Genomic DNA, 20,249 nt, shown 5'->3' on the forward strand with positions numbered 1-20,249 from the left:
CTGTAGCCACAGTGGTTTAGCGCAAGTTTGTGGCATCCTCTGGGCAGCCTGCACAAGGGACACGGGTGGTGATTAAATGGGAGCAGGGAATTACATTGCTGTGCCTTGGCATAACGCCAAATACAACACCTCACTGCCTAGCTTACACTCACTTCTGCAATCCAGGAGGAGGACAGACCCTCTGGGAAGCAGGAGCAGCATGCAGCCTGATTAAACTATGTGGAAGGGACCCTTGTCTTGTTCTACTCTTTTTTTTTTTTAAATGTACAATACATTTAGCATTAACACTGATGTCTGCTTGCTGACAGTCTCAAGGCCAGCATGAGCGTGCAGCAGCCCCTGGCAGCACAGCAGCGCTCCAGGTAGCACCAAGCACGGCCCAGCCCCAGCAGGTGTTGTAAGCAACAGCCTGAGTCACAAGGATGTGATGGGCAGCAGAAGGAGCTGGGGGTGCAGGTAGGAAGAGGAGAGAAGTCTGGGATTACCACTTCGGTAAAGGAAAGGTGAGCCAGCAGGAGGGGCAAGGCAGCTTTCACAGCTTGAGACCAAACCCCAGGCTGCAGCATGTGGTGAGATGTGTCAGTGGTTAACGTTATCTTCCAGTGCCTGGTGTAAAAAATGAAAGCTTTTAATTACAGATTTTTTTAAGAGGACAGCTGTTTCCTTTACACTATCAATTAAACTTCTGACTGAGCAGATTTGTACTATACATTAAAATCTAAAATGGGTTTGAAGAAAGTTTAGCTCAGGACTTCATTTTTCTTTCTGCATACTCCCACTTCTCAGCTTTGTATTTATTTATTATTTCTTTTTTTCCTTCTGGTTTGCTGAGACTGTACACCCAGGGCTACCTGTGCTGTTCAGGACCTGGTGCCACAAGGGTCAGACACCTGGCACGGGCACTACCACTGGAGCAATGCAACAAGTTTTATTTCTGCATGCAGAGATTCTGGCTGTGCAGCCGTGATTACACTGAAGGAACAGAGTTCTTGACTCCCGGTAGCACGCAGGTGTTTGTATCAAGCGAACCCAGACTGCAGCTCACTGCTGATGAGCGGACACAGAAGCTGCTCTGGAAAAGTTTGCAGTAAGGTGGGCAGTGCTGTTCTGCAATGTCGCTTGAACTCCACCTGCTTACGGAGACACTTACCCTTAGAAAATATCACCAAGGTCTTCATCTGGACTGTATGTAAGGAAAAAGGGGGGAAAAGAAGGGGGGAAAAAAAAAAAAGGAAAGAAAAAAGCCTGCTCCTAGCAGCCTGGCTTTCTCCCAGGTCTCTGGCTTGTATTGCTGCAGATTTTCTAAGCAACTGTTTCTTTGCTCTCCTGCTTGTCCATCACACCTGCTTTGTCCGGTTGCCTTCGCTCTTTTGCATGTTCTTATTCCCACACTAAGGACCTGCTCTCCCCTTCCCTGGTGAATGACGTTTTAGAGCAATAAGCTGCAAGATTAAATAAACCCAGTGCTATCCCTAATTGTTCTCATTTGCAGCTCTGAGCGTGCTGAATGCAACGTAGATTTCTCCTTTTGAGTAGATTTCTCCTTTTGAAAGTAGTAGCTAAGTACCTTTAACAAACCCAACTGCATTTGGGGAAGTCCTAGGAAAGTCTAATATTAGAGCTGCCATTTAATTCTCAACGAAATAAAAAGGACCAAGAGGCCAAGTTCCCTCTGCGTGCCTTTCATGTTGGTCTGTTACACAGTGTGATCTTGTTTTACAAGTGCTCTGTTTACAAGAATGCTATGGAGAAAAAAAAAATGTTCATTTAAGTCCCACAATCGCATAGGGCTACTTTTGTAAAGCTCTGATCCAGTCCTACCAGCTGCTTGCCCACAAAACTTTGCAATTGTGGAGCCTAATTAAGATTCCTCAGAGGAGCTCTCCTCTCCTTGGCAGTGACAGAGCGCCTCATTAGCCATGCTGTACCTCCCCCCGCACCGAGCAGAATGCCCCACTGTGCCTGCGTTACGGCACGCCTGATGAATTAACCGATTGATTCTGAAAATATCATTACTTTGGGGCTAAATAAAGCTGTTCCCTCTAAGGGGGAAACGTCAGTGCTCCACGTAAGAACAAACTGATGCTACAGTACCTACAACCTCCTTTCTCTCCCACACTGCAAGAGTCGAGGATTCCCTTGCTGGAATACAAAGGGTTTGATAAAAAGGGAGTTCATCCTGGCTTTCAGTGAGGATGGTGAGGAAAGTTTGGTTCTAGACAGTAAGCACAACCTAGCAGCTTGCACTGAGGAGGCTTACCTACACGTAAGGACCTGTGCCCACTTCTCTCTCTAGCTTTAAAGAGAAGAAACTTGTAACTGGTATAAATCAAGCAAGTCTGGGAGTCACTTGGTGGTAACATTACGTGGCTGAACTGCAGAGGCACACAGCTCTGTTACTGGAACAAGACTGGAAGTGGCACCAATGCCTAGCATCGTACCTTTGAGCAGTTATGACTGTAAGGGTTTGTATTGTCTTAAATTAAAATTGGATTCTAGTCTAAAATCCAACCTGGCTCATCTATTCCTCAGCTCAGGCTTTAAGTGTGTTCCTGCTAGTGCAAACAGCTTCCCTTCTCTGTGTAAAGATTTGTTCTTGATTTTTAAAAGAAAAGCGAACTGTAGGAACAAGACAACAAGGTATTTCAAGTAGGGAACAAACACTATATGCAGACATACACAATTTCAGGTTAGTCAAGACCATCAGCTTGGACAGCCTCCTCTTTCTGCAGGGTTTGAGTGTTTAGCTGCACCTTAAGAAGAATTAAGATTCTTAAGATTAAGAAGTACATTCACTTCCCCAAACTAAAAATGAGAAAATTAAAACTTACAACAATTTCACTGCACAAAACCATACTATATATTGTAACAAAACGCTTTATTTTCTGGGAATACAAGGAAAAGCGAAATGGCCATCCTCATTACCAAATGGTCCTAAAAAGGAATTCTTTCTTTGAATACAGAAACACTCATACAGAAAAGGCGCCTGTAGATAAGCTCTCCCCTTTAGCAACGGGAATTCTTTATTTTACAGCTGAAGTTGGGATTTGAATAATCTACAACAACATATTTCAACTTTGTTTATATTTTCTAGTCAATGGGGGCACATCTGCCACTCAGACCGTTCTTGTTTGAAAGCCTAACAGGAGGCTGAAAATACAACACAGATGTAGCTATCACAATTCTCACCCACCTTGCTTTGCAACAAACCACAAGACTTCACCATTACCACAACAAGACAGTGAGAAAGCCACAAGGTAACTTGTCTTCTCTTTTATCTACGAAGACTTCTCATCCAAGCCTTATGCTCATGAAATTCTTGTACCAGTCATCTGATTACACCTCACTACTTCACCACATATCCCCTTAGCTGCAATCTGGAACTTTGTTGTGAAAAGCATACAACAGATCAAAAGTGAAACAAAAATATTTCCCAATGTATCTGCTTTTTAACAATAGGTTTGGAGCTGAGATGTTTTAAAGACCACAAATTTATATCCATAAACTACTTCTGCCCTCTCTGAATTTTATGTCAGAGTTTAACTCGTTAAAGAGAGGGACTGGAAGATTCCTAAACTTGTCAGGCTATAAAGAAACCTTTCATCTTTTAATTCAGCATGACAACTCTTTGCTGCACGTAGTGTCCATGCTAAGCAGTACAATACACCAGTCTTACTGTTTAAATGGGGTTCATGTTGTCTTAAGCGGGAATGGCAAACTCCAAAATAACTAATGGTTTTCTTTATTCAGGTTAGACATAACAAATATGTCAGATACAGCAGTTAGTCTAGAAAAATACATTTAAAAAAATCTTCAGCAGACCATGCTCCCTGTAACAAAATCTGTCAAAACCAATTTTACAAATTATTCTACATTAATGTAAAAAGAAATTCTTAAATTTAGCATCATGGATTCCATCAAACATCTATCAAAACATGAGTTTCACTATTTGCAGATGTTAGAATTCATAATACATTTTCTTCTAATGTATCCTGTACATATTAAATAACCTAAAAGGCTCTTCTTGTAGTGCATTAACAGTTTAGCAAGCACACTCAGTATTTTTCCAGTACCATTTGCATTACAGGTATTTGCCCGCAAATGTAATTAACATCTAAAAGTGCACACAGTTAGGTCCCCCCTCCCTCCCCATAACCTGTTTCACTGCTGAAACCCAGACATCAACTGGAAACGTTATGCTACTGCAGCAAATCTACCCATGATTAGAAATGTGTGACTAGAACGTTCTTCTTAAACTATACAGGAACTGAATTATATACAAGAGTCAAAAGGACAGCCTGTATTTACATCAAGAAACTTCCACTACCACAGCATTATACCAAGTACTCAGTACAGTGTTACAGTCGGTATTTACTTAGGATTTAGCTGTAAATCAGTATAACACAAGACCTAGCTCAGAACGCCCTGAAAAAAAATGAACATGTGTATTAAATATGACTTCTGTTATGCCACAGGACAAATATCCATAGCTGGATACTGGTACAAGTTCAGTGTTTGAAACAGTGTGCTGTTCTATAAAGCAACTAAGAAGTTCCAGAACGGTTGCTGGGGACGGGGGGAGAAAAAAGGAAAAAGGATAGCAGATGTCATGTAAGAAATTAGACTAGAATAACTAAACCAAACTGTTAGCACAAGTTTAAGACAGTCACTGCATGCAGAAACTTCATGGAAAAAAGTGTCAGACAGATCTGTATCGCTTGTAATACACAAGCCTGAAGTGTAACTCCACTGATTTTTTTTCATATCAGTTGGTGGAACTTTTCTATACCAAGTGGGAATATTATAAGATTAAATTCCAGATTATCCAGTTTGAGATTACTAGCTTTACTCTTCAAGAAATCCAGTGTATGAACCTATATTGCAATTCTCAAATGCTATTTAAAAAAAAAGGCATACTAATTTTTTCAATTCACTTTTTATGCTGATTTTTTTTCAAAGAAATCCAAACAAAGTGTTGACTTTAATTTGCGTTAAAGTGGTAAAACATTTCTCCTGTTTCTCCCCTCTCCCAAAAGTGCAAAAATCAAGTTGCTGCTTGGTCCACAAACATAATACATCATATACAGAGAGATTTTCCTTCTGATGGAATACTGCTGCCAACCCATCACTTCCAGTTTCTACTTCAAGAAAAATGTCAGCGTCCAAAGATGGCATTCAATTCCAGCAGAATTAATTCTACAATCTGATTCTGGTATACTGTGTGGACTGCTATGTTACCAGTCTCTTTCTCTGGTTTTAATAAGGTTGGACCAAAAACTATTGCTACACTTTGATAGGTCATTCGGTTCTTCTCTCCATTCTCTACAACTCTGGAAGGGAAAAATACACACACAAAAAAAAGACATCAGCGTTAGAGTGATGACAGGAAAAAAGAAACAGTCCAAAGCAAGTGACTATTCATAATATTTAATTACTAGTCTTGTTATTAAGACATACACCTTGCTGTGATTTCCTTCTCCACAGAAAAGTTTTACTTGGAAATATTATTCTTGAAATCCTCACGTTTTTTCTAACTTATGTTAGAGAAATCAGCTCTTAGTCCTTATGGACTTTGCAGTAAATATCACAATTCTGACACATACTGTCTAAAGTCCACTGGTGCTCTGCAAGCTTGTATAAAACAGAGCGATATATTGCATTTATCAAGTCCAATATTTGCAAGAAAAATACAGTGGAAAGAGTCACCTACTATTTTAAATTTGATTACTTAGCTTGAAGGGAGGGTCAGTATTCTTTCTAATACTTACCTCTTCAGGTGTCTAAACAGTACTTGCATAGTGTCCTGATTTGGTTTTGGCAACTGTTTAATTAAATCTTTAACAGCATGGACACGCTGTCTTGGTTCTTGCTCTACAGAAGGAAGAAACAAAACCTCAATATTTCTGTTTAAAACTTTGCCATAAAATTTAAGAGACTGGGAGTAAAAGCTTGTTTTGCAGGGCTAATACTAGAGAACATACTGCCACCTCCTGGACAGCCTCTATATTACTGACCAGCAACTGCAGGTAACCCTGACAGACATTCAGAATCAAGATGTTCTTTTTACTAAGATAACTGAATTGCACATATTGAGCAGAAGTTACATAAAAAGCACATGCACGTTTTCCAGACTTACTAATAGCATTGACAAAGTCATTGAAGTGATTATAAGTGAAGAGTGGCTCCGGCAATTCTCTGAAAAACATCTTTAGAGCTCCTGTGATGACATGTATATCTTCCCATTTACTGTCATTCAAGTCAAGTTTCTCATCTGAGAGACAAAAACAAACAACTAATGTTAATAATTTAACTATGAATGTCTAATTTTTTAAAATATAACCTAGTTTTTCCCATAGTATTGTTGTTAAAGCAGTGAAGATTGCATTGTCCTTCAGCCTTTTCTCTGCTTTGTACAGTAGCAGCAGTGTAAAACCTTTTGTATTTATGGGTGGCTAGGAGAATACTTTTCAGCAAAAGCACTGTGTGAGATATTCATATGGCTGCATTCTAATAACAACACTGCATGCTCTCTTAGAAGGGCTAGAACACTGTCAATCCGGTCCTTGAGAGACCTGCAGCAATTTAGAGGCCCCACACTACTCGGAAAGGAACCAACAAGAAAAATCTCAACAGGAATTCCACCTCAGCCTGGAAGCAGGGTCTTTTCTGCAGCCAAGCTGTATAGGGCAATACATGTCACTCACTCCCCTACCAAGGACACTTTCCCTTTCCAGAGGAGAATATGAACTCCAATATAACACAAAATTTACTTCTAGAACCTGTTAATCAGGAAACGAGTGGCCAGATAGTAGAGGGGCTACTGTTCTTTTCCCAGCTGCAAGCCACCTTGATTCCCACTGAATCAAACACTAAGGTACAGGTACATGGAATTTTATACGAGTACAGTCTACAGCAGCTTGCAATCCCCTTACTATAAGAGCATAGCAAATCTTGCTAAAAAGCAATCTTAATGCTAGTGGAAACTAATATGCTTACTGTTTTCCCATAAGGTATGCAGTTATTTTTTATTTTATATATATATATATATATATTTTTTTTAAAACTCTTTTTGCCCCCTTTGAATTCTAATACCACCTTTCTTTATAATTATGTTCTAGCAAAACCTCTGTGCTCCATGCAAGAACAAACCTCCAAAATGTTAGTTTTGTTCTTTCTTAATGATCTGTATGTCTACTACACACTAACTTCATCTGTTTTGAAGTCATTTTACTTTGAGGATGACAATTATTAAACATGGTAGTTACACATTGAGGATTTTTCCCCCTTTCTATGAACTTCAAATAATCTAAAAATCTATGTAATCGTAATATAGTTCAAGGAAACTTACCGTGATTGACTGCAAATCTTAGTTTCTGTATCACTGCAAGATTACCACTAACTCGGTATAAGCCGTCAACGTCTAGTCCTAAAACAAAGGGATAAATCCATTTTGATACCTTACATACATACAGATTCTGGAATTATTAGACTCCTTGCCTATAGGTCTAGCCTGAAAAATTAAAAACAAAAGCAACCCACCTAATCTTGCAACAACGACCACCTGTTTAACAATGCAAAAAATGAAGTTAAACTAGCTTTTTTGATGGGCAGGCTACATCAGAGAAGATTTAGTTTTCAGACACAAGTTTGGTAACATCAAGCTCAAAAGTAATCTCTAAGTTTCCTACCCTGTAGAACAGTAGTAAATGAGGCAACAGCTCCAAGTTTTCCCAACAAGACTAGGGATCTCGAATGGTTTTCATGGGTGGGCAGGGTATATGCAGAGTCCAACATGCAAGAACCAATTATTTTGTGGATGTTCAATTTTTTAATGCGTGGTGGTTAAGAAAAATCAAATCAAGTCATGCACAGAGCATCTCAAACTTGTCAAGTGACCAGGTTTGCAAGAAGGATGACATGCATGCACACTCACTCTTCAACAGCCTTCAAAGTAAACAGGTAGCCCCTGCCTTTACAGCACTGAGCATTCAACCAGGCAAAGAAGAAAACCGTGTCTCTGTGGTTGCTACTGCAATTATTCAGAAGTGATTGATTAGCAGGTAAAGAATTTAATTGAAATGCCACTTGAATGCAGCATGTGAGTCAGTGCCACTGAGAGGGTGAGTGTTGCCAGAATACCTTCAGTCCCTGTAGCTCCTCAAGGAGTAGTCTGATGCAATACAGCACAGTTACCAGCACCATCTGACATATCCCTCTTCCCCATAATCCACTAGTCATTTCTTTACAGAAATAAATGATTTGAAGTGTGTTGGCAGTAGCAAGAAGAGTTGAGGAAGTGGGGAAAAAAAACTGTTCATTTCTGCCAGCTTCCCCTCGGGTATTTAAAAAGGGAAAACTTCACCACTATCTTCACTGCAGTCCTGTCTTTAAAATACAAAAAAAATTTAAAAAGAACAATGCAAAATAACCCCTTTCTCTCAAACTGCAGACCACAAATGGCAGCAAGCAGTTATCTTTTCCCTCCCAGGCCATAAGATGAGAAAGGACTACAGGTTGCAACAAAACCCTACATGAAGTTCCCATGGAAGATACCTTAAAATTCACGTATAGTATTCCCTTGTAAACACTTACCCTGATTCTCAAGAGAATGTTCTCAAATTAACAGACTGGTATATCTGAGTAATAGTTATGGCAAATCCACTCTCAGGTGATATGGCAATGGCAATAGCAAGAAACAAGCAAGGAAATGAATCCAGACTAGAGCCAAGTCAGAAGTCACAACCAACGTATTTCAAACAAAAAAAGGTGAAGATGTCCTTTAATGCCACATAGAGCTTTCAAACATACCATTTTTCCCAGCTATTAGGTAGGAGAGACTTATTTTCAGTGAAAGCAAACAAAAACTATGTGTGGACACTGATAATCTCCAGAACAGCATGAAACTTCACATAGTAATCTGTGTTAAGAGGCTGGAGGAGATCAAAATAATAGGTTCCTCTTCTGGCAGACAAAGCTTATACAGAGCAAGAACACCACTTTTTTTCTGTAAGTTTGTTTCAAGGAAGTGTTAATATAAGTGACTTTGTAAACATGCTTAAACCTTTCAGAAACTAATGGTTGCATTCAGACAGTCTCTCTTCACCTGGAAGAAAATTTTGATGAGATGAGATCTATTACTTCCTGTAATCCCTCCTCCCTTAGGCCCGTACTGTTAGGAGGCTGCCTTTTCCTTATCTTGAAAGATATTATGTAGATCAATTCCTCAGATGCAAGACTTCCTCTCCTCTCTCCTCCCCAAACTGTACTCCACCTACCCACCCACACACTCTTGAAAACTCACTGCTAACTGCAGCTACAGGTTTCAGATTATTTTCCTTAAGTAATCTACAGCATTTTACAGATTACAATATTCAAAGTTAGACAGTGTGGTGAGCAATAGAGATTTGGAAACAAACAAAAAAATTCACCATACCATGTTCCTCAACATGCTCAATACACAGCTTCACGAACTTTGGCACCGTGCTGTTTTCTCTTTGACACAAGCTGGTGAGATTGGAACCAAACACTTGATCTGGAACCAAGTAAAGAGACTGATTTACAGTGGAACAGGCTTCAAGTGACAGAACTAGTTCAGGTTAAAACAAACCTCTACAAAGAGCAAAGGCTACTGGATACAATTGTTGCAGTATTAGAGAGAAAAGGGGAAAAGAGAAAAGGGGAAAAGTTTTGAAAAGCGTTTCCAACAGCTCCCAGTAAGAAAAAGCTCCCAGTGAGAAAAAGTGTCAGCAGCAACCCAAGCACAAGTAGGAAAATTTTGGTACTGAAATAATTTTAAGCCATCAGAAGAACACTTGTCAGAGTCATAGTCATTGCTGTAATGGGAAACGTAACATTCAAATGTCCTGTTGTACTTCATTCCTGTTCCAAGTTCAAAATACATTTACCGTAATCTTTGCTAAACAATCTGAACAGAGATATGGAACTTCAACCAAAATAAATGCTTTTGTGGATTTTTTTTGGAGGAAAAAAGTAAAGTCATCCGCCATTGCACTTACTGTTTAACCCTACATTACACATTCATTGACAGAGAAAGGCTTTAGTGCAGGAGTTAAAGACTAAGGTCTGACATGGATTTGTAAATGATGAACCTTCATATTGCAGAGCTCTGAAGTGTGCCTATGTATATACAACCTGGCCACAAGGTTGGAATTTCAGTAAAGGTATTTATCAGCAAAGTCCATACTTTTGGACATCATTTCGAGTCTTGTCCTCAAAATTATACTAAAGCCAGATGTAGTGTTTTCTATCTAACTGGAGTTACAGTGAAAGTCAGCTGAACTTTTCATGTTCTTGTAATGTCTTAGTAAATGCCATCAATGTGCTAACTCCTCTTGTTCAGATTGTATGGTAGCACTGAAATCTTTCCCAGGCCCGCTTCTATGGTTTTATTAACAACGGCCAAATAACTGATGACCTCCCAGGTTCAGATGCATGAGACTGAAACAAGATCTTGAAATAGAGAGGCAAAGCTCACACTGTTAAAGGGAATAAAGTTTTATTTTATCCTTTAAACATGTCATGTAAGTGACCATCCTCGCAGTATCTAGTACATCTTGCTTCAGAGCTTATGCAAGAGGGAGACTGCTCTTGCATTTGCATCATGCATAGCATCTAACCCACTTTTCATGTTTAGAAATTTAGGCAGGTTCACTAGCAACACTTGCATCTGACGAGCACTTTGGGAAATCCAAACAGCTCGCCAAACCAATCATACGGTATGAAAATTGGCATATAATGATATTATTAGCTGTAGGCATATAAGGTCAGTGACCCAAAACACCTGATTCCTGCTGCTGCTACTCATGCAGCCAGCTGTATAAGCAGAATCGGTAGCAAAGGGTTGAGAAAGCCCAGGAAATAGAAAGCCAGGATAGCAAGCAGCTGTAGCAGGTAAAACAATGCAGATTAGGTAGCAGGAGAAAATACTAGTATGTAACAAAAGGATTTGCTACAACTGCTTCTGCCTTTAATAATCTCCACATGTACCAGAATTGTATTTATTCCTCCCATCTTAAAAGTAGCTTTTGTAATTTTGTTTTTCCATGTACCAAAGCTTTAGCACAGTTACTTTTGTGCTTAATGCATGCTGTTTCGAGCCCGTTTTCCAAAATTTTTAATTTTTCAACTCGCATTTGCCAAGTTGTCATTTACTAAGCTTATTCTGTAGCAGCCACAAAAGTACACTAGGCCTTTAAGTAGACCTCTGTATTTTTCACTCATACAGTAAACATAAAACTGTACAGTGCAGATCCAACTTCGTAAGTTTACATCATGCTTTTAAATAAAAACAAACTCTTCTTTCCTTAATATCTTTATTAAAAATCCAATCATCAGCATGCATGAGTACACATTGAACTTGACTTAGCATTCACCGTTGCTAATGTCAGAAGTTATATCATGGAGAATTCACATGAATTCTAAGCTGTAAAGCAGAGCAGAACCAAGTCTGGGAATAATGCCTTCTTATCCCAAACAAAAATTTCATAATTTACGGTTAAGTCAGGTTTGCAGATACACAAATATATCAAATGCCACATGCAACAGAAGCACACCTGTTAAAGTATGCAGTTAGGCAAATCATACTTGGATTTGTGTTATTTGCCTACCCATACGCTATTTTGACCCTAGTAGAGCACCACCTACAAGTCCTGCTAAAGCATACAAACAAGCAAAGGAAGTTTTACAGAAAGTACCAGAAATTAGCAAGAAGAAAAGTTACACAAACACAATAACTTTGATCTGTGCAAATACTGTTCTCTTTCAGAGTTTATACAGGTGTGACAGATGAAAGTATAATATATTAAATTATCAATTCTTTCATAAATTGCATTTAAGAATGTGTTGTCAAACATTTGTTTGTAAAAAACGTATACATTCAAAGAAAAAGGTTAGGGAAAAAGAATTAAGATTCCTTTAGTCTCTTTTTTTTTTTTTTGCCTAAATATCTCCTTTCTTATGAGATGCTGCAAGATTGTCTGGTTCCATTCAGACTAAGAACACCCTTGTGAAACATATGAGTATATGCACATGTGTTCAACTTTCCTTTCCCTTGTATAAATGAACGATTATCTGGCTATCCAAAATTTCCAGCTCAGAACTGCAGACCAAATGGAGTCTCTAGCTCAGAAACACTCAAGCTCCATGTAGGTCCCTGGGCTCTCATTTTCCACTTCAGTTTTGCCAGTAATGAGAGTAGAAGAGGACATCCTTCATCAAGTTTAGCAGCTAACAGCATTGCTCAGAAGAATGACAAACACACACCAGTTCCACTATACATACAAGACTTTTGTTAAGCCAGCTATATACATGTGTTTTACTCTAAAACTAGACAATTTAAACCCCATTTTACACCTGAACTATGAAATTTATTTTTTTCAAACTATTTCCTTTGTCAAAAAAGTTCATTTACCCTTAATGTAGCCTTTTTCGCGGACAGCTTGTAACGTAGGTCGTCGAGTAAGAAACTTCTTTAGCTTCGTTTTGGTCTTTTTCTGATCTGTAGAGTCTATATTGCTAGACATTTTCATTGCTGGAAACAGAAATGCACTTCACATTAATATCCACAAAACCAACACTGAACTTCTCTGCCAAGGAATCAATATGAAAAAACATCTCAAAAACACAGGAAGATACAAAAACTCTTTGAATTTGCATTGCATCTGCATTTTCCTTCATTTTTTGAACTCCTTGTACATAGCATTCACTTTTCAAGCTGCCAATTCAATAACCTTTCACATAAAACTTCTACAACCAAGTGCCATCTGTGAAATTAAATGGTAATTTACATAAACTAAACATGGAATTTAAATTGTATACCTATGTTTCAAAACCAGTCCTGCCACTCATTAAGTATTTTAAATGAAATAAATACTTTCTTGCAAATTACATAAAGCCCAGAAGTAAAATACAGAAAAAAAAAGTCTGCCTAATATATTTCTCTGCACAGAAAGAAGTTTGTGGCAAAAGGGAATTTCTCTGAAGGTGTGATTAAAAATGCTTAATTTCTGCAAGCAAGCCAAAATAACATCACTAACTTCTTGTGAAATTGAAGTTTATGTGAAAATACTTACAGATGCTGTACCACAAACAAAAAACTGTAAAAACACCCAAATCAATTTTGAACAGGCAACAGGACAAAACGATTCTTAATCCAAACTATTCATAAGAGTCAGAGAAAACATCTGATTACCTCTGTACATTTGACAACACCCTGAAAATAATCCATTTCACTACTCCTGTTCTCTCCTATGTTTTAAGTAGGATTAGGAAAACATGAATAAAAAGTTAGTAATTGTCACCAAGGTGGAGAGGGAATTATATACCAAACCATGTTTACAAATCGGAGTAGTTTCATTCTTAAACATCCTTTTGATTTCTTTTCTATTTACACTTAATAGTAAAGACTTTTTTTTTTCATTGCTAAAAATGAATTCTTGGAGAATTTTTTACTCACAACGAAGTTTCTTAGAGTCTTTATTCTCTTTCTCTTTGTCTTGTTTTTCCACCCCTGGCGAATCTGGTACCTCATCTTCTAAAGCTTCATCAGACTCTACCTATTAGATTTAAGATGACATAGAGGTCAGTTTACCAATTTACAGAACATAGCATTAAAACACATATCACAGAGACAGTTCTAAAATACACTTTTTGTTTCCCCTTTAATGATACTCAGTTGGTTCTTTCCTGAACTCTAGATGATAAAATTATTTGTCAGCTGGTATCTGGTATTATACCATTCTCACTGGCACTGAGTAACTCTGCCAAAACTATTTGATCACAAGACCCAATAAAGACAAAAACTTGATTACATAAACTAATAAATGACTTTTTTCCTCAAATCAGTAGACAAACATCAGCTATTTTATTCACGTGGTCTACTACAGAAGCACCTGATTTATATGGTCTAAAACCCATTTCTAGAACATTTACCCTATCTGTAATTTCTAACTAAAACTTTCTGTGACAGAAAACAACAGCCAGTTGGAAAACTTCATCGCTGTCAGAACATGCACAGAATTCACTCCAGCAGTTTATTCCAGGGTCCAAAAAGCCTTGCTCTGTGTGTTATTGTTCTCTCAGCACATTCATAGAACCATAGAATGGTTTGGGTTGGAAGGGACAGTAAAGATCATCTAGTTCCATCCCTCTGCCATAGGCTGGGGTATCACCCACTAGATCAGATTGCCCAGGGCCCCATCCAACCTGGCCTTGAACATCTCCATGGATGGGGCATCCACAGCTTCTCTGGGCAACCTGCTCCACTGCCTCAACACCCTTTGATATTCTTGGGGAAAAAATAAAAAAAACAACACACGTTTAAGTGAAAATGTAAATCATGTGGTAGTGTATAGGCAGAAACCAAAGTCTGTACAACTGTCTATCTGCAGCCTCATACTTAAGCTGGTCATGACATCAGACATTAATAAATAGAAAAAGAATAGAAAAAGAAGTTTCCTTTGGTCTCAGTGCAAAATATCCATTCTGTCATTGACCTCTACTAACTGCTCTTCTACTAAAGCAGAAAGACTTCATTTCTATGCAATTACAAAAAGATCAGTAATCTATTTTCTTACAAGTATCTCTCATCTTAAAAATAATGCAAGGTTGTGTACTATAGAACACCAAATGAACAAAAAACATGACTATTCATGACATAAAACAAGTTGCACTTTAACCTGCTGGGTTGAGAAGACTTTAAACAAGCCTCATTCCTTGTTGCTTTTCAAAAGCTTTGGATAGCCTTTCTTGGATGTCAAAGTTCACTACATTCAGCAATTCAGGTAACGTCCCTGCTAAGGATCTCTGTCACTGACATCATTTGGACTTCCGAAGGATGTCTCCATTATTGAGATCATTTGAACAATATTCTCTTCAAGAGGCCTCTAAGTTCCTCAGGGCTGTTAAATTTCAAAGCTATGTTCTATTCTACTTCCTCAACATGATATGTAGTACCTCACTCTTGCCTCAGTTATATCCCAGCCTTTCCATTTCCATTTCAGCAAGGGAGAAGTGTCAGCAGTGTTACGTGCGACAGACAGGAGAAAGGTGTTGCTGAGTGACTGCCTGTTATTAACAGTCTTGACATTTTTGTACCAGAAGTTTAGGGGCCCAAACTGTGAGCACAAAGAAACTAAACCATTTGTATTACCCTGCTGTGTTTGGGTAGAAAAAACTATCAAGGGTTAAGAGAAATGAAGGCCACTGACTGACAGCAAAGCATCAACTTTAATTATCTGCTGCCTGGAGACTAGGACATAAATGCAGCTTTTCTGGGAAGGAGCCAGACCTGTAGCTACACAAATTAAGAACGTGCATTAACTCAATTTGAGGGTAGTATTTTCTCCAATGTCTCCTCCAACTTCTGAATTCAAAGATGGTAAAATCTTGTTCAGCAGCACCAAGAGCAAATGCTTGATCACCTTTCTGTTGATAAGGAGTTGGCGTTATAACACAGTATTTTGCCAGGGCTTTTGATTTACACTTTAATGTAGTCTTATTAATTGAATAGCAGTAACAGATGCTGACTAAGTTAAGTCACTATGCTAAGCATTCCCTTGGCAGTCCTTCCCCCTTTTGCTTCCCGTCAGAACCTTTCAGCTTGCTGAGATAGAAAAATTATTTGGGCACAGCAGGAAGCTCATTGCTGAGCTGGAGATCAGTCCACACCTCCCAGTCCTTAGTCCAGTGGACCATTCTTCTTCCCTTGTCACTGTTAGTTAGATTTCACTTGTCATCACCAGAAACTGCCACACCTTCAACCGCCAGCCCATGCTCAAGAAAATGAAGAAACTAAGATCTATATGAAGCACTTGGAATCATTACATAAATCATTTTACTAAACAGTATTACCTTGAAAACAGAACCTTCATGATTCCAATACATACCTGATTGTTGATGGTGTAGTTAAGAACTTTATACCATTCATTAATGAAGCTGTCATTATCAGACTGAATTAAGAGCTCAGTTCCTTGGCGGGTTCTTAGCTTTAACAAAAAAAAAAAAAAAAACAAAAACAGATGTTATTAGAATTGAGAAACTTACTAGAATTCCCAGTTGAAATTACCTAAACCAAGTTAAACATCTCTTTGGCACAACTTTTAAATAATATATAGCTACTCAACAATCAGTGAAAGCAGTACATACATCTGCTTAAAATTTAAATGCATGCATATAGGCTGTGCAGACATGAAAGAAAGGACATTTCTTGCAGGTACTAGAATAAACATACATGTACATTTGAGAGGGAAGAAATAGAGAAAATTGAACTAATTGAAGCTTATGCTTAGAGACACTTTCTGAAGTCACTTGAAGTGCCTATAATTTTGCATTTAAATAAAATAATTTACCTCAATAACATTCTTTTTGCTGGATTTGTCCTTTGAAGCCCAGTCAATCAATGCCCCTTTGAGATCCACTGTAAATTCTGGCTTAGACTGATTGACACCAAACTTCTGGAAAAAGGAACAATGACGATGAAAAGAGAAAAAAAAGCTTCTAACAAATAGCTTTGCAATTCTCTAAATGCAACACACCAACACTTTATTTGCAGCCTAGATGATTTAACCCAAATACCGTACTTTGCTACATATCAACTGACATGATATCAGGAAAAACAAAAAACATACCCCAAAAAAATCTTTAAACACACCTATTAGAAACTGCCCAGCCTAAAGACTTTAAAATTCCATGGTTTTAAATGCCAGATTCTAGCAGAGGCTTTTTTCTGTCGCAAGTAGTAGATGTCCATAGATATTTTGATTACAGCTTAATCAAAATAGTCCCAAGCTTTAAAGACATAAGGCTAACACATAACTGAACGCAAATCATTCAGTCAGTTAACAACATCAATATATAAAAACACAAATCCCACCAGGAACAGTAGCTTTGCCAGATAGGAATCACTACACACAATACATCCCTCTTGCACTGAAAGAGCACTTTCAGCTCTTACATTTTCAGAACAAATACTCTTTTTAAATGTTTCCAATGATGCTTTTTTGTATTAGATCTATTTAATGTTTTCCTTTAATGCTTCTAATGCAATACTAGAGCATACTCCGCTAAGTAAACACAAATCAATTTCACTGCCTAGCTACTTAAAAAAAAAAAAAAACAGCAAATAACCAAAGTGATTTTAAAAAGCATTCTGAAGGGTTGCTGGTGGGTTAACAATTGAGGAACGCATGAGGGAGCTATTTTTACTTCCTACTTGTACATTTATGCTGGGTATGGCACATTTTTAAAGCCAAGTACTTTTACTAGGGTTTCAGCGTACACCACATAGCTTTGAAGTATCATTCCTCAAGGAAATCAATTTAGGGAACCACACCAACAAGAAGCTCCAACTGTGAATAAAATAAGCAAAAAAAAAAAAATGAACAGGAAAAGCTGTCAATTGGCTGCAGTACAGAAATTTAATGTTGTACATCTGAGGACAGCCTGTAGCATCTGATCCAACATAAAGATTCTTTTCTAGTTTGGAAAGAAAACAAAAAGAAAATAAAAAAAAGAAAAAGAAATCTGATGTTTCTGCAAGAGCTCAGGATGACCTGAGCCTCAGGACAACCTCCTTGCTGTGAACACAAGGCTTGCAGTCTGTACCACAACAACCATATCCAAAGTGAGAAAAAACAGAAAACAGAATTAATCTGCTGCATCTGATTAAATTCCCAGCAAGGATGTTAATTAATGCTAATTGTGTTTTAGAAAGGCTGTTTACCACTAGAAAATCTCCCTGTTTGATTCCTAAGGGCAATTAAGCATTGAATGGAAAGAAACAACATGTGAAATATCAGAAGTGGGAAATATTTCTAATTTACCCAATGCCAACTTATGTCTGAAAAAACCTTCTAACCTGATTCTCAGATATCTCATCTAGGACTATTTCCTAATAGCTTTTGGTAGTCCAGTTCAGAAACGGAGTCCACAGAAGCTAGAAGCAAGTGTCGGACAGATACACCTCTGGCAATTGTGGGCAGCTGTACAACACCTGTCTATTTAGGAGACCCACACAACTGCTGCATATGCAGCTGAAGTGCATCAGGCACACACCACCACCTGACAGCCTACAGCAACTTTGCTGCATGCTGGAAAAGACAAAAAAAAAAGATTTATAGAGCTTGCCACTGGAGAGAGCAGGAGATTAGTGCCAAAGTCCTGTGCAAGATCAAGGGATGTATTAAAAACACCTCCCACATGATGCTGAGCAGCACAGGAGATGACCTGCTACAGGGGAAGTCAACAAACAGTCCTTACTGTTTTGACCAGAAGGAGAGCTTCCCTCCTGCCCTGCAATATGGTCCTGTTTGCTGAACTCCAGGTAACAGACCCCAGCACTACCTCAAGCACCATTGCACTCTACCCTTGTTTTCAGGCTGACTCCCTTCAGCATATCAGAGGAGCACAGAACACAAAAAACAGAAGCCACATTTGCCGGGGTAGAAAAACAGAATTCTTCCCCAGCTCCTTCACATGAGCAGTGTCAAATCTGCAGTTTCAGGATGCAAGCTGGTGAAAACAACAAAGCACACACTCCAGCCTCTCTGCAAAACACCTCTGATAAGTCAAACTTAGAATTTCCTTAAATAACAAAAAAAGTTTAGCATTCAATGTCTCCTATGAGTTTCTCTGCCATGCTTCTTTTCTGCTCCTGGGTGCACAAAAATGAGAAGCCAGCAGTCATTTCCCTCCCATCCAAAGGTTAGCTAAAGGCAATCGAATCCTCCTGCAGCAAACAGGTTTTGTTGGGAGAAGTAAAAAGAAAACCTGTCCCTTTAGCATCTGCTGCCACCTAGACAAAGCCTGCTTTCTCAGAGTGAGCTGTCAAGCCAGCACTGGTCAGGTCACATTTAGTTCTTGCTGGGCAGCCCCCTGCTTCTTACCAGATTTCTCTTTTCAGCTATCTGGGAAGTTTGGAAAGGACAGCAGAAATGAGACTGAAAGAGGGGAGAGGTCTCTAACACGGTGCTGTGAGATATCCTATATAAAGAAGTTGTCCTACATTCACTTCTGACAGTTTTTTTCGAGGAACAAAAAAAGTACAGTCATGGGATGCGCTTATGCTATTTCCATGGCAGAGATAACTTTCACTTCCTGGAAAGCACAGGGGATTTTTTGTTGCTTCAGACACAGTAGATGCTGAGTAGCCTAAGGACTGCCTTGAAGATGTGTGCTGGCATCAATAGCTAGAAAGCCTTTTCAGTGCTTTTAGAGGTTGTCTCCAAGCCATGGGAGCCTCCAGAGGAGGAACCATGCAGTCTGTAGGAAACAGAGTCAGATATTACTTGTAGGAAGGCTTTAAGATGTACAAATGACCCCTGCCATTCTCAATATTCTGTTCCTCATCAGTGTTTAGTAGAATTTTTAAATCCCCAATCTTCTTCACCTGCAATCATCTACAGAAATAGTACTGTGGGGCTCTTTAGGGGCTCCTTTAGAGCTGGTAACAAAGATTGAGAACTTACAGCTTCGACAAGAAAATGAGAAATATTAAGATATTCTTTACTGTCATAGTAAGATGTTGGAAGTTTTTGGAAATCTGTCTCCAATAGTAGTATTTACATTACCAATAGCTTTTATGATAATAATCTAAGCTCCTATATACTCAGCTGTGCAACACCAACGAACTGTAGTAACGTCCATATCGCACACTTGTCTATAAGCAGTGGTATATCACAATAAACAGAGTTTGCCCAAATCAACCCTGAAGATTGCTTACTTCCTTGATCTTTACGTGGGAACTTTACCCACTATTGGTTTACTGCTGCCACACCTGACACTGGTGACATGCAGCTGTTACTGAAAGGTTTCATCCATCAAACTTCTGCAATTGCTATTTCCCATGTTTTCTGAAGCCCCGCCACTAAAATCTGTCAGTAGCTACTACAACTCATTCCCACCAAGAGACAGAACTTTTCGGCTTTGAAAGAAAGTCTCAGGAACTGTAACTACACTCAAAATGTTTAGCGCTTTCCACTCTTCATGGAACACAGCCAAGAACCAAAACAGCTTTAGTGACCCCCCCAATACCTTAGTGCTCAAGAAGACAAATAAATGAAACCACTTTTAATGTTTTCAGGATATAATTTATAATAAAACCTTTAGTTTGATTCTGATTACATTAATAATCAGAACTAAGACGTTAAGAACTACTACAGCCAATCAAGCATGTTTATTTCTTCTACAAAGAGTATTAATTTCTCCTCATCTACCTTAGACAAACTACTGTA

At 38.6% G+C, this 20,249-nt stretch overlaps 1 protein-coding gene across 17 annotated transcripts in view; it reads right to left on the reverse strand.

Moving 5' to 3' along the window:
• Positions 1 to 2,861: 2,861 nt before the first annotated feature.
• Positions 2,862 to 20,249, reverse strand: part of ARHGAP12 (Rho GTPase activating protein 12) — a 77,800-nt gene continuing 60,412 nt past the window's right edge. For 12 of the 17 annotated variants that reach the window (XM_072033767.1, XM_072033764.1, XM_038174313.2 and 9 more), the window contains 9 exons: positions 16,368 to 16,472; positions 15,906 to 16,004; positions 13,475 to 13,574; positions 12,431 to 12,550; positions 9,434 to 9,532; positions 7,349 to 7,426; positions 6,137 to 6,271; positions 5,769 to 5,871; positions 2,862 to 5,330 (listed from right to left, as the gene is read on the reverse strand). In XM_072033767.1, the coding sequence (XP_071889868.1) occupies positions 5,156 to 5,330; positions 5,769 to 5,871; positions 6,137 to 6,271; positions 7,349 to 7,426; positions 9,434 to 9,532; positions 12,431 to 12,550; positions 13,475 to 13,574; positions 15,906 to 16,004; positions 16,368 to 16,472 (1,014 nt within the window). In that variant the 3' untranslated portion in view covers positions 2,862 to 5,155. The other 5 variants (XM_038174314.2, XM_038174312.2, XM_038174309.2 and 2 more) reach the window with 3 other exon arrangements.

Source organism: Anas platyrhynchos, chromosome 2 (genome assembly GCF_047663525.1).
Source record: "Anas platyrhynchos isolate ZD024472 breed Pekin duck chromosome 2, IASCAAS_PekinDuck_T2T, whole genome shotgun sequence".
Taxonomy (NCBI): domain Eukaryota; kingdom Metazoa; phylum Chordata; class Aves; order Anseriformes; family Anatidae; genus Anas; species Anas platyrhynchos.